Below are 14,764 nucleotides of genomic sequence, written 5' to 3'. Positions count from 1 at the left end.
TATGGTTCAGGAAGGGGGCACTGCTACCGAACCATAAATGGCGGTGACACCAAATTTGAGGGACATCTAGGGGCCATTAATGAGACCTTTCCTACCAAGCTTGGAGTTCCAAGGACCTATTGATCCGGAAATACTGACCAATGCAATATACATATTGACAAGGTGGCAACAGAGCCCGGCTAGAGGTCTGACACATTACTGCCACGTTCCCCGCAAGGAAGCTTTCAAGTGCCGGTTGGTTCTCTTTGGGTGGCCGTATCTCCTGAACCCTTGGGGCCACAGACACCAAACTTGGCACCCTGGTACTCACCCATTAGCTCACCCAACCCCCATACCCCCCCCTTTCCTGTCCTGCCAGGCTGCATGCTCGGATAAGGGTCTGGTATGGATTTTGGGGGGTGTAGATTTTGTCCATCCCCTTCAAAATCCATACCAGACCCTTATCCGAGCATGCAGCCAGGGTCTGGTATAGATTTTGTGGGGGGGGGGTGGCACGCCGTTTTTTTTTTCACTTATTCTATTGCTGGCAATGTTTTTATTTTCATTGAGCTGTCAGCGGGAAAGCCCATTGACAGCTGATGACTCATGTGTTGTTAAGGACTCCCGGCCTGCTCCTTATCAACCAGCTCTTCACTGTGCCCTGATTGGGCAAAGCTTTGCCCAGCTAGGGCTTTGAATGCACTGTTTAGCACGCGGTAGGCAATAGGGGTGCAACGGATCGTCATCTATCCGTGATCTGATCCGCGGAGGTTAACCCGTACGGGACACCCGCGATCCGCGGAGCGCTCTGTGGCCTCGGCCATAGGAAAGGCCGCGGCTTTGGCCTAGCTCCGGAGCGACGGCCATCTTGGTACACCCGGCGGCCGTTTAGCACGTGATCGCTCCGTCGAATGATGGAGCGATCACTTGTAACAAACCGGCGTCATGTCATGACGCCGGTTCCTCTCTCCCCTCTGTTTACTGATCTGTTCATTGGAGGGGAGATATCGGATGGCAGCAGTGCCAATACTCTGCAATGCCCTGCCAATACTCTGCAATGCCCTGCGAATACTCTGCAATGCCCTGCCAATACTCTGCAATGCCCTGCCAATACTCTGCAATGCCCTGCTGCAATACACTGCCAATACTCTGCAATACCCTGCTGCAATGCCCTGTCAATACTCTGCAATGCCCTGACAATACTCGGCAATGCCCTGACAATACTCGGCAATGCCCTGACAATACCCTGCCAATAGTCTGCCATACCCTGCCAATACTCTTCCATACCCTGCCAATACTCTGCCAATATACCCGCCAATACTCTGCCAATATACCCAATACCCTGCCAATTTACCCGCCAATACCCTGTCAATATACCCGCCAATACCCTGCCAATATACCCGCCAATACCCACCAATACTCTGCCAATAGGGAGATTGTGGATATTACAGTGGGGGAGATTTTTTTTTTGTTGACCCAAAAATGATCCGAACCGTGACTCCTGATCCGAGGAACGATCCGAACCGTGAGTTTTTTGATCCGTTGCACCCCTAGTAGGCAAACATCCTGCCGAGCGCCCCACAAATTCAGGTGATTGCCGAACGGGCAAACGGGATGTTCGGGCTGTGCTGTTTACTCGTTGCTGCCACCCCCCCCCCCCCCCCCATTTTCCTGTCCTGCCAGGCTTCATGCTCGGATAAGGGTCTGGCATGGATTTTGGAGGGGAACCTGCACCATTTTTAAAAAACATTTTGGTGTGGTGGTTACTTCAAAATCCCTACCAGACCTTAGGGACTGGTATAGATTTTGGCAGGGGACCTCACGCCATTGTTTTAAAAAATGTTGGCATGGGGTTCCTCTATAAAATCCATACTAGACCCAAAGGGCTATGGGGGGGACCCCTACGCCATTTTTTTCCCCACTTTTTGTTATTCATTGAACGGGGAAGCCCATTGACAGCTGATGACTCATCCTTTGGGCCCAATCAGAGTTTAGAATGCACTGTATATCACGCAAATTCAGGTGTTCGCCGAACGGGAACGCAAACTTTTGCTCGGCTCCAACTGTTCGCCCAACTCTACTCATCATCTCAAGACACTCCGTAATTGACATGCTAATTATTTACTGTACTTAACCTTCCTTCACAAATTAAAAATTTGAACGAGATCGAATGTAGTGTGGGCAATGGAGAAAGAGCTATTTCATCTGGAGGAAGAGGAAGTTTCATCCCTTTTCATAATAATAGGAGGTTGGATCATCCACGAAATAGAGCAGAGGTCCCCAAACTGCGGCCCGAGGGCCAGATGTGGCCCTTTGCTAGCCTTTACCCGGCCCTTGGGGCACTATTCCTCCCACTGACACCAACAATGGGGCACTATTTCTTCCACCGATACCAATGATGGGATGCTATTTCTTCTATTGATAGGGGCACTATTCCTCCTCCTATTGACCACCAACCCTGAGGCCATATTTATTCTCACTCATGCCAAGCCCAGGACATTTTCTGTCCCCCCGCTGGCCACAATCTGGCCCTCCTAAAGTCTGAAGGACAATAAACTGGCCCTTTGTTTGAAAAGTTTGGAGACCCCTGAAATAGAGGAAACGTACAAGTATCATCTACAGCGATGTCACATGTGTACATTTACTAGGAAAGGTCATGATACTATATATATATATATATATATATATACACACACATATATATATATATATATATATATATATATATATATATATATATATATATATATATATATATATATAAAAAGGTAATCAAATTAAAACATTGCAAAAAAATTCATATATTTATATAAACATTTTCATGTATAATCTGTGAGTGTAATCATTAATATAACTTAAAAGAAGAACGGACGGGGTCACAAGGCAGAGGGCAGAATGACGGAACACAATGTAGACTGCGATATTTATATTCAAAACAAGGTGGCGATCTCATTTAATGGAACGCAAAGACAGGAAGTGATGTCAGGTAGAGACAGGAAGTGATGTCAGGACAGGAAGTGATGTCAGGTACAGACAGGAAGAGTATAAATAGGAAGTTCCGGGTGAGAAGTGAGTCAAGGAGGAAGTAGAGAGGAGACGTTACTAGAAATAGCAGCAGAGGTAATAAGATCTTATTTTACACCCAGTAACCCCCCCGTAAAAGGAATAGGGGGCACTCTTTACGTCTGGAGGAAAAGAGAGCTAACCTCCACATACGGAAAGGCTTCTTCACAATAAGAGCTGTTGAAATACGGAATGGACTCCTTCAGGAACTAGTACTGGGCACCCCGGTAGATTGTTTTAAAAAGTAGTTGGATGCTTTCCTAAATGCAAAAATATAACTGGATATTAACATTTATAGTTTTTATTGTTATATAACATTTACAGGATATTAACATTTTAGAGTTGTAGGTGATAACATGTTTGAGGTGATTGTAGTCGTCCTATTATGGACCTTGAAGAAGGGGGACACACCCCGAAAGCTTGTCCTGAAAAATTGTCTGTTAGTGCAAATAAAGAGAAGTATGGCGGGAAGTACTCAATTGTTTCTGTAGGTAATAACATCAGAGATGAATGATCCAGGGAATATCCAAAAGTTTTTGGAAGATAAGAAAGGATTTTTTTTTTCCCAGCTGGATCAATTTGGACCATAATGTATTGGGGTTTTTGCTCAGGGGTATTGAATTAAAATTCACAGAAGTCCATCTGGTCACTAAAACTTTTTTCCGGCTGTGGTCCGAATCTCAAGTCTGTATTATGTAGATTGAAGGCATCTACTTTCCATTTTTTGGCGCAAGCCACGCTCTCTGGCACTTTTGTTACTGTTTCCTTCGCACACTCTGGTAATACTCTGTAAATGTCCCTATTAGTGATTACCCCCATAAATCAGTTGCCACCGTTAGAGTACCCCATTATATCAGGTGTCCCTATCAGAGTGCCCCCTTGAGTAATGTGTTCCCATCAGAGTGCCCCCTCACATTATTATTATTATTATTGTTATACGAGATTTATGTAGCGCCAACAGTTTACTCAGCACTTTACAATGTATAAGGGGGACAACACAATTACAGTACAGTTCAATACAAAAGGTACAGGAGGGCCCGGCTCGTAGAGCTTACATTCTAAAGGGGGAGGGTGGGGGTACAAAAGGTAATAGCTGAAAAGAATGATTTGATGGGGGTGGCTCGGGGACAGTTGTTATGTGGGTGTGGGATAGGCTTCCCTGAATAAATGAGTTTTCAGGAATCTCCTAAAGGTGGACAGGGTAGGGGCTGATCGGACATACTGGGGCAGGGAATTCCAGAGGATGGGAGAGGCTCTGGAGAAGTCCTGAAGGCGAGCATGGGAGGAGGTAACAATGGAGCTAGAGAGCAGGAGGTCCTGGGAGGAGCGGAGGGGGCGATTTGGGCGATATCTACAGATGAGGTTGGTGATGTAGATGGGGGAGATGTTGTGAATGGCCTTGTATGTTATGGTTAGCATTTTGAATTTTATACGGTGGGGTAGGGGAGGCCAGTGAAGGGATTGCCAGAGAGGAGCGGCAGTCACGGATCGATTAGTGAGGTGTATTAGTCTAGCAGCAGCATTCATAATAGACTGAAGGGGGGAGGAGCCTGCTTAAGGGTAGGCCATTAAGGAAAGAGTTGCAGTAGTCGAGGCGGGAAATAATCAAGGAGTGAATAAGTTGCTTTGTGGTGTCATTAGTCAGGAAGGGTCGAATTCTGGAGATGTTGCGGAGGTTAAGGCGGCAGGATTTAGCCAGTGATTGGATATGGGGGCTGAAGGAGATGTCAGAGTCAAGGATTACACCCAGGACCCTGGCATGTGTGGAGGGACCAATGGTTGTGTTGTTGATATTAATGGTGAAGTCACAGGAGGGGGACTGTGAAGGAGGAAATATAACAAGCTCAGTTTTAGAAAGATTAAGTTTGAGGAAGTGGTGTGACATCCATACCGATATGTCATTCAGTAAGTTTGAGATCCGTGAGGAGATAGTGGGGGTGAGTTGAGGAGTGGAGAGATAGATCTGTGTGTCATCGGCATAGAGGTGGTATTGGAAGCCATGGGAGGTTATCAACTGGCCCAGGGAAGAGGTATAGAGTGAGAATAGGAGAGGCCCAAGGACGGAGCCTTGGGGTACCCCAACAGAAAGAGGAAGAGGAGCGGAGAAGATGAAGTTGTAAGTGACACTGAAAGTGCGCTGAGATAGGTAGGAGGAGAACCAGGATAATGCAGAATCACAGAGGCCAAGGGTGTCATCAGAGTGCCCCCTTGAGTAATGTGTTCCCATCAGAGTGCCCCCTTACATCAGGTATTCCCATCAGAGTGTCCCCTTACATCAGGTTTTTGCATCAGAAGGCCCCCTTACATAGGGTGTCTCCCATCAATGTGCCCCCTTACATAGGGTGTCCCCATCAGAGGGCCCCCTTACATAGGGTGTCCCCATCAGAAGGCCCCCTTACATAGGGTGTCTCCCATCAATGTGCCCCCTTACATAGGGTGTCCCCATCAGAAGGCCCCCTTACATAGGGTGTCTCCCATCAGTGTGCCCCCTTACATAGGGTTTGTACATCAGAGTGCTCTTTTACATAAGGTTTTCCCCTTTACATCAGATGTCCCCATCATAGTGCCTCTTTACATCAGGTGTCCCCATTACAGTGCCACCTTACATCAGGTATTCCCATCAGAGTGCCCCCTTAAGATAATGCATCCCCATCAGAGTGCCCCTTTACATCAGATGTCCCCATCAGAGTGCCGCTTTACATCAGGTGTCCCCATCAGAGTGCCCCCTTACGTCAGGTGTCCCCATCACATCAGGTTTCCCCATCAGAGTGCCCCTTAACAAAATATGTCCCCATCAGAGTGCCCCTTTATACCATGTGTCCCCATCACATCAGGTTTCCCCATCACAGTGCCCCTTTACATTAGGTGTCCCCATCACAGTGCCACCCTACATCAGATGTCCCCTTCAGAGTGCCCCTTAACAAAATATATCCCCATCAGAGTTCCCCTTTACATAAGATGTCCCCATCAGAATGCCCCTTTACATCAGATGTCCCCATCAGAGTTCCCCCTTAACATAATGTGTCCCCAATAGAGTGCCCCCTTAACATAATGTGTCCCCATCAGAGTGACCCTTTTCAACAGGTTTCCCCATTAAAGTGCCATCTTCCATTAGGTATTCCCATCATAATGCCACCTTACATCAGGTGTCCCCATCAGAGTCCTCCCTTAAGATAATATGTGCCCATCAGCTTGCCCCTGTACATCTCTATGAAGTACACACACCATACCTCGAGGACAGGCAGGGAGCGGGAGCCGGCAGAGGTAGGGAGCTGCAGGGGGGGGGAGCTGCACTGAGAACCTTTCTGAAGGGGGGGGAGCGCACACGTGGCGTCACACCATGCCTTGAGGACAGGCAGGGAGTGAGAGCCAGGAGAGATAGTGAGGTGGGGCGCACACGCAACGTCATTGGTTGCATTGACTGCTGAGCAGCAGTGATCTGGCACGTAAGACTGGCGGACTGACGGTCCAGACAGTAGCGTCGCTCAGTCTGTGTTTGGACCGCGGTCCACCATTTAATAACGGCTGCTCTAAGTCAATTGTGGGTATTGGATTCTGTATATGGAGGTTTTCTATTTATTTATTTTTTTCTATTGCTTAAACAAGTCTTTTCAATGTTTTTTGAAGCCATTAATCCAGCGTGAGGAGTGGGAGTACAAGGATCCCTACAAGGACGTCATGATGGACAATCAGCCGCCCCTCACATCACCGGGTAAGAGGAGACTTTATTATAAAGGAGAGAGCAGTACGGAGGGTCCACCTAGATCCCCCATCATCTGATAAACACATAGAAACAATGTATTTAGTCAGTGTGTGTGTTTCCTACAGATGGATCCAGTAATGGGAACCCACCAGAGAGATGTCCCCGTCCTCTGTATTCCTGGGATTCCACACAGGTAGATCACACCATCCCACACCATCATCAGGTAGGGGAATCTGAGCATGTAGACCTAAAAAAACAAGCTCTGACAAGACATTCTTCCATGTAATCTTTTTCCTTTGAATAAGTATAGTCTGTCATCTTTGATGTCTTTCAGTTCTTCACCCTAAACCCCAAAGTTGAGGTCAAAGAGGAAGAAGAAGAGATGTTGGTGAGTGGAGATCAGCAGTCTATGGAGGAGAGAGGTCCTCTGTGTTTCCAAAATTCCACCCAGGAACATCAGAACTCTAGAGAGAATGATCAGGTAGATGGGACTGGGCAAAAATAACTCAAAATTAGTTCTATGAGAGGACATTCTTCTATGCAATCTCTTGATACTTAAATGTTCTCTCTCTTTGGGATGTAGGGTGAAGAACCAAAGGATATCACAGCTAAAGAGGAAGAAGAAGAAATGTTGGAGAGTGGAGATCAGCAGTCTACAGACGAGAGAGGTCCTATTAGTTATCGGGATTCAACCCATCAAGATCACCGTTATAAGGAGAATGATCAGGTAGATGGGACTGGCCAAAAATAATTTTAAGTAGACATTCTTGTAATTTCCTTTTTCTAAATTCATTCCATCATCTTTGGGGTTTAGGGTGAAGAACGGAAAGACATCAAAGTTGAGCTTAAAGCGGAGTTCCACACAAAAATGGAACTTCCGCTTTTCGGAACCCCCCCCCCCTCCGGTGTCACATTTGGCACCTTTCAGGGGGGAGGGGGGTGCAGATACCTGTCAAAGACAGGTATTTGCACCTACTTCCGGCATAGACTCCCATGGGAGTCTATGCGTCTTCCTGTCCCGACCGCACTGTCTGCTGGGAACACACAGCTCCCAGCAGAGAGCGGGGACCACTAGGGACGCGCAGCGCAACTCGCGCATGCGCAGTAGGGAACCGGGAAGTGAAGCCGCAACGCTTCACTTCCTGATTCCCTCACCTAGGATGGCGGCGGCAGCTGCCGAGAACCGAGCGGGTTCTCGGCGTCCCCTGCCGACATCGCTGGACCCCGGGACAGGTAAGTGGCAATGTATTAAAAGTCAGCAGCTGCAGTATTTGTAGCTGCTGGCTTTTAATATTTTTTTTTTTGGGCGGTGTGGGTGAACCCCCGCTTTAAGGAGGAAGAAGAAGAGAAGTTGGTGAGTGGAGATCAGAAGACTACGGTGGAGAGAGGTCCTCTGTATTCCCAAGATTCCACACAAGAACATCACAACTATAAAGAGAATGACCAGGTAGATGGGACTGCGGAAACAAGAACTTGAAACTCTAGAACCCTTCTATGTAATTTCTTGTTCCTTTTTCTAAATGTGTTCTATCATCTTTGGGGTTTAGGGTGAAGAACAGAAAGACATCAAATTTGAGGTTAAAGAGGAAGAAGAAGAGAGGTTGGTGAGTGGAGATCAGCAGTCTATGGAGGAGAGGGAGATGATTATGGAAAGTAAACAGGAGGAACCTTTTCTACTTATAGATACAGGTACGTAATTAATACTAAATGCAGAAACAATTCCCATTTTTATTTAACTATATGAGTAAAAAATATGTATTTACATTGTTGGGCTGAGACAAATTTTCCCAAGTTCTTCATCTCCAGCTTTATGATCCATCTTCATCCATGCCTACAAATTGAATGCACTGGGAAAGATACAGTACATGCCTTGTGTTAGATTTGTGTCCCCCACACAGTGGTACCCTCCTGATCATGATATCAATAAATATTATAATAATAGTTATAATACTAACTTATCATTTAAATAGGAGCCCCTCTACTAGCGGACCTCCTCCATTACTAAGGATACCAAATCTCTGCTGACCAAAGCCAGGCAACTCAACTGTGTTGCTGGAAATAGGCTGTTTGTAAAGCTGGCACCCCACCTTGCTCTGTAATAGTGATGAGCTGAACACCCCCTGGTTCGGTTCGCACCAGAACTCCCGAATATGTAAAAAGTTTAGACCCGAGCCGCAAATTCTATTAAAGTCTATGGGACCTGAACTTGAAAAATCAAAAGTTCTCATTTTGAAGGCTTATATGTAAGTTAAAGTGGCACATCTGTACCATGTATAGAACCTGCTGCAGCAAAACTGACATTTATAAAGAAAGAAAAATGAGAAAAATTGCGGCAATAAAATACCATTGCCGGCGATGGAAAATAGTTTAAAAAATGGCGTGCCAGACCTTTATCTGAGGACGCAGCCTGTCAGGCCAGGTAAGGGGGGGACGAGCGAGCGCCCCCCCCCCCCCTCCTGAACCATACAAGGCCACATGCCCTCAACATGCGGGTGATTTCTTGATGGGGACAAGGGCCTCTTCCCCACAACCCTGGGCTGTGGTTATGGGGGTCTGCGTGCAGGAGGCTTATCGAAAACTTGAAGCTCCCTTTAACAAGGGGGCCCCCAGATCCTGGCCCTCCCCCATATACATAGTACCCCTACCCATTCACTAAAAAAGTGTAAAAAAAAAAACACACACATATGTTAACAATTCCTTTATTAAAATAAAAAAAACAATGTCCCCCAATGTAGCAGAGCCCCGCCCCAAAGCACCAACCCCCCCCCCCCATGTTGAGGGCATTTGGCCTGGTATGATTTGGGGGGCCTTGCTTGCACCACCTTTCCTGAACTGCCAGGCTGCATACCCGGATAAGGGCCAGGTGTGGATTGGGGGCGACCCCATGCCATTTTTTTATTTATTTATTCAATAGCCGGGTGTTGGCATTTCTATCCGCGAGTCATTTTAAATGGGATTTGACTCTGTCTTTTTTTTTTCTTAGAAATGTCATTTTTGCTGCAGCAGGTACTATACATGCTACATATGCGCCACTTTACAGGCAGACTAAGGGGACTCCCCCAGGCACTGTACTTAAAGGAATTTTTCATATTTATTGTTGCTCTTTAAGCATAATTAAAATCACCGCTCCTGAAAAAACATTCGTCCTTTTTTGTCCCTCAAGGCAGTACCCAGACCCCCATTCCCCTTTTATGGCCAATTAATTGCCTTCAAAATGGGCACTTTTGATTTTTCCAGTTTGGCTCCCATAGACTTCAATGGTTAGGTTAGGTTAGAACATTTCTCCTGTTTGGGAGTTCTGCTGCGAACCGTATAGGGAGGTGTTCAGCTCATCTCTAATCCTGGTGCTTCCAAACTTCTTACATTTATGGATGATGGAGGCCACTGTGTTCATTCAGACCTTCAATGCTACAAAAAAATTTCTGTACCCTTCCCCAGATCTGTGCCTCCATTCAATCCTGTCTCGGAGGTCTACAGACAATTCCTTGGACTTCATGGCTTGGTTTGTGCTCTGACATGCACTGTTACCTGTGGAACCTTTTATATAGACAGGTGTGTGCCTTTCCAAATCATGTCTAATCAACTGAATTTACCACAGGTGGACTCCAGTCAAGTTGTAGAAACATCTCAAGGATGATCAGTGGAAACAGGATACACCTGAGCTCAATTTTGAGTGTCATGTCAAAGGCTGTGATACTTATGTACATGGGATTTTTTTAAATTTTTTTTATTTTTAACAAATTTGCAAAGATTGCAAACAAACTTCTTTCATGTTGTCATTATGGGGTATTGTTTGTAGAATTTTGAGGAAAATAAGGAATTTAATACTTTTTTGAAAAGGGCTATAACATAACAAAATGTGGAAAAAGTGAAGCGCTGTGAATACTTTCCAGATTGGCTGTATCTGACTCCTGAATGGAAGACTTGAAATTTTTTATTCAAAAATTGTTTTCTTACAGATGGACGTTTTGTTCTGAAAACTTTGAAGGGAGTCCCAATTTTATCTCCAGATTTCAAGGCAGAAGATGATGACATCAAACAATGTTCTCCAGGAGAAGATCCCATTACTCCAACCGCACATCACAGACCTTACCATCTGGAGGGATCAATGGATCCTTCTAATCCTGAGGAATCTCCTTATCAATTCCATACTATGACTTCAGATGTCCATCTAAGATCAATGGGTCCTTCTAATCCTGAGGAATCTTCTGATAAATCCCATACTATGACTTCAGATGTTCATCTAAGATCAATGGATCCTTCTAATCCTGAGGAATCTTTTTATCCATTCCATACTATGACCTCAGATGTCCATCTATCCCATACTATGACCTCAGATGTCCATCTAAGATCAATGGGTCCTTCTAATCCCGAGGAACCTTCTGATAAATCCCATACTATGACTTCAGATGTCCATCTAAGATCTCACAGTGCAGATCACTCAACACATCCATCCAATCCCAAGGTGTCTTCTTTATATGACAGGGGTCCCACGGGTAAGCGTTCTTATCCATGTTCAGAGTGCGGGAAATGCTTCTCTGCCAAAATAACACTTGTTAGACACCTAAGGAGTCACACAGGAGAGCGTCCTTTTTCATGTTCAGAGTGTGGGAAATGTTTCACTAGGATGGGAATTCTTCGTACACACCAGAGAATTCACACTGGTGAGCTTCCTTTTTCGTGTTCAGAGTGTGGGAAATGTTTCATTGGTAAAGGACATCTTCTTGGACACCAGAAAAGTCACACGGGTGAGCATCCTTTTTCATGTTCCGAGTGCGGGAAAAGTTTCACTACGAAAAAGAACCTTCGTAGACACCAGTCAGTTCATACCGGTGAGCGTCCTTATTCATGTTCAGAGTGTGGGAAATGTTTCGCTCTGAAAGAAGACCTTAGTAAACACCAAAGAGGTCACACCAGTGAGCGTCCTTTTACTTGTTCAGAGTGTGGGAAATGCTTTCTTAGGGTTCATCACCTTCTTAAGCACCAGAGATGGCACAGGGGTGAGCGTCCTTTTTCTTGTTCAGAGTGCGGGAAATGTTTCGCTGAGAACAGCGGACTTCTTCTACACCAGAAAACACACACAGGGGAGCGTCCTTTTTCATGTTCAGAGTGCGGGAAATGTTTCGCTGAGAACAGCGGACTTATTATACACCAGAGAATACACACAGGGGAGCGTCCTTTTTCATGTTCAGTGTGCGGGAAATGTTTTACTAGCAAAAGAGGACTTCTTAGACACCGAAGAAGTCACACAGATGAGCTTCCTCATATATGCACAGAGTGCGGGAAGAGTTTCACTGATAAAGGCAAACTTCTTATACACCAGAGAATTCACACGGGTGAGCGTCCTTTTTCATGTTCAGAGTGCGGGAAATGTTTCATTGATAAAGGAAAACTACTTAGACACCAGAGAGTTCACACGGGTGAGCATCCTTTTTCATGTCCAGAGTGCGGGAAATGTTTCACTTTGAAAGGGAGCCTTCTGAGGCACCAGAGAATTCATACCGGGGAGCGTCCTTTTTCATGTTCAGTGTGCGGGAAAGGCTTTCCTAGGGTTGATCACCTTCTTTTACACCAGAAAATACACACAGGTGAGCATCCTTTTTGATATCGAGTGTGCGGGAAATGTTTAACCGACAAAAGAGGACTTCGTATACACCAAAGAAGTCACACGGGCGTCGTGATTTACGATGGATCTGCATCGGGGGGACATTGTTTTTTTTTATTTTTAATAAAGGGTTTTTTTTACTTTTTTTTGGTGAAAGAGTAGGGGTACAATATACTTCCTAGCCATTCACATAGGGGGGCAGGATCTTGGGGGGGCCCCTTGTTAAAGGGGTCTTCCAGATTCCGATGAGACCCCCCCCCCAGCAGACCCCCACAACCACAGTCCAGGCCCCCTGCCCCAAAGCACTCAACCCCCATGTTGAGAGCATGTGACCTGGTATGGTTAAGGATGGAGGGCCCCCTCTTTCCTGACCTGCCAGGCTGCATGCTCAGATAAGGGTCTGGTATGGACTAGGGGGAAACGCCATTTTTTTTCTTTATTTTTTCAATAGCCGGGTGCTGGAAATTGTAACCGTGAGCCATTTTAAATGGGATTTGACATTTTTGCTGCAGCAGGTTCTATACATGCTTTATATGCGCCACTTTACAGGCAGACTAAGGGGATGCCCCGGCATTGTATTTTAAATGAATTTTTCATATTTATTGTTGCACTTTAACCACTTCCTCATTTTGAGATTTGGTGTTAAAATCAGGTTTTTTGCTAGAAATTTACTTAGAACCCCCATATTTGCGCAGCGGTCTTACAAGCGCACTTTTTTTTGGAAAAAAAATACACTTTTTTTAATTAAAAAAATAAGACAACAGTAAAGTTAGCCCATTTTTTTTATATATTGTGAATGATAATGTTACGCCGAGTAAATTGATACCCAACATGTGACGCTCCAAAATTTTGCCCGCTCATGGAATGGCGACAAACTTTTACCCTTAAAAATCGCACTCTGGACATGAAAAATCATAGGCGACATTTAAGTAATTCTACAGGTTGCATGTTTTGAGTTACAGAAGAGGTCTAGGGCTAGAATTATTGCTCTCGCTCTAACGATCGTGGTGATACCTCACATGTGTGGTTTGAACACCTTTTTCATGTGCGAGCGCTGCTCACGTATGCGTTTGCTTTTTCACGCGAGCTCGGCGGGACATTAAAATGTTTTCTCTTTTTTTTCTTTTTTTACTTTTTTATTTTTACACTGTTCTTAAAAAAAAAAATTGTGTCACTTTTATTCCTATTACAAGGAAAGTAAACATCCCCCTAATAGAAAAAAAGCACGACAAGAAGTCTTAAATATGAGATCAGCGGGGGGGGGGGGGTGGGGGGGTGGTCTCAGATCTCATATTTACACTAAAATGTAATTAAATAAAAATGTCCCTTTTAATGTCCCCGCCACTGATAAAAGTGATCTCTGCCATCCCTAGTCCTGGTGAAAAAAAGTTAAAATGCCCCACCCTCCTTTGCTTATGCACAAATACGAATGCATACGTAAGTCCCGTAAGTCCTCTCTCTTTACCTGGAAAACAAACCCAAAAAGGTGGACTATACGACCTACAGTAAGTTGGGGGTTTGGTAAAAATATTGGAATTTTTTAGGTGTGCGGTTTGAAATAAAAAGGTCTACAGAGCTTAAATTATATTGGTATGGTCCTCCAAACCAACAAGGCTGAGTTGGTCCCACGCTCACACAAACGACACCATAGAACAAAAGTGTGCTAATACATGGCCCAGTATCGCAATACATGGGGGATCAAAATGGACAATCATGACTCTACAAAGACAGCCGTACCAATACACGGGCAGTAAATAATCCATGGTGGAAATACATGGACAAGAATATGAAGGAACAATAACTGGAGCCCCGGTCTGCCCGTTATGTTTATATTCTACAGAAAGGATCAATGTAAAAATACATTGCCCTACACTATGCAGTCAGGATTGGTCCTTCACCAATGGTCCTTTTATAGATGGCTTTTGGCTCTTTCACATCATTGCAATATTTTCACCTTACTACAGAAGGTGGTATGGTCCATGCATATCTATCATTGTGTGTTCATCAATTATTCTAATCTTATAAAATAAACAAGAACACTCTGTACTTTTTAATGTTTTGTTCTGAGCCTCCTTTCTTTTAACAAATTATCATGATTCTGAGGTGATCGTTGAGGAAGAGAGCTGTCGGAGAATGTAGTGTGGATGGTGGAGGAGAACTGTCGGAGAATGTAGTGTGGATGGTGGAGGAGATCTGTCGGAGAATGTAGTGTGGATGGTGGGGCAGAGCTGTCGGAGAATGTAGTGTGGATGGTGGAGGAGATCTGTCAGAGAATGGAGTGTAGATGGTGGAGGAGATCTGTCGGAGAATGTAGTGTGGATGGTGGAGGAGATCTGTCGGAGAATGTAGTGTGGATGGTGGAGGAGATCTGTCGGAGAATGTGGTGTTGATGGTGGAGGAGAGCTGTCGGTGAA

At 45.1% G+C, this 14,764-nt stretch overlaps 1 protein-coding gene across 1 annotated transcript in view; it reads left to right on the top strand.

Moving 5' to 3' along the window:
• Positions 1 to 13,613, top strand: part of LOC141104740 (uncharacterized) — a 28,577-nt gene extending 14,964 nt beyond the window's left edge. Inside the window, exons 9-10 of the mRNA XM_073594444.1 lie at positions 2,628 to 2,632; positions 11,247 to 13,613. Of these exons, the coding sequence (XP_073450545.1) occupies positions 2,628 to 2,632; positions 11,247 to 12,350 (1,109 nt within the window). The 3' untranslated portion in view covers positions 12,351 to 13,613. The remainder of the gene's footprint in view (positions 1 to 2,627; positions 2,633 to 11,246) is intronic.
• The last annotated feature ends 1,151 nt before the right edge of the window (positions 13,614 to 14,764 follow it).

The sequence above is a fragment of the Aquarana catesbeiana genome, linkage group LG08, assembly GCF_042186555.1.
Source record: "Aquarana catesbeiana isolate 2022-GZ linkage group LG08, ASM4218655v1, whole genome shotgun sequence".
NCBI lineage: Eukaryota > Metazoa > Chordata > Amphibia > Anura > Ranidae > Aquarana > Aquarana catesbeiana.
Note: the sequence above shows the minus strand (reverse complement) of the source record. Positions and strands in the feature narration are given on the sequence as shown.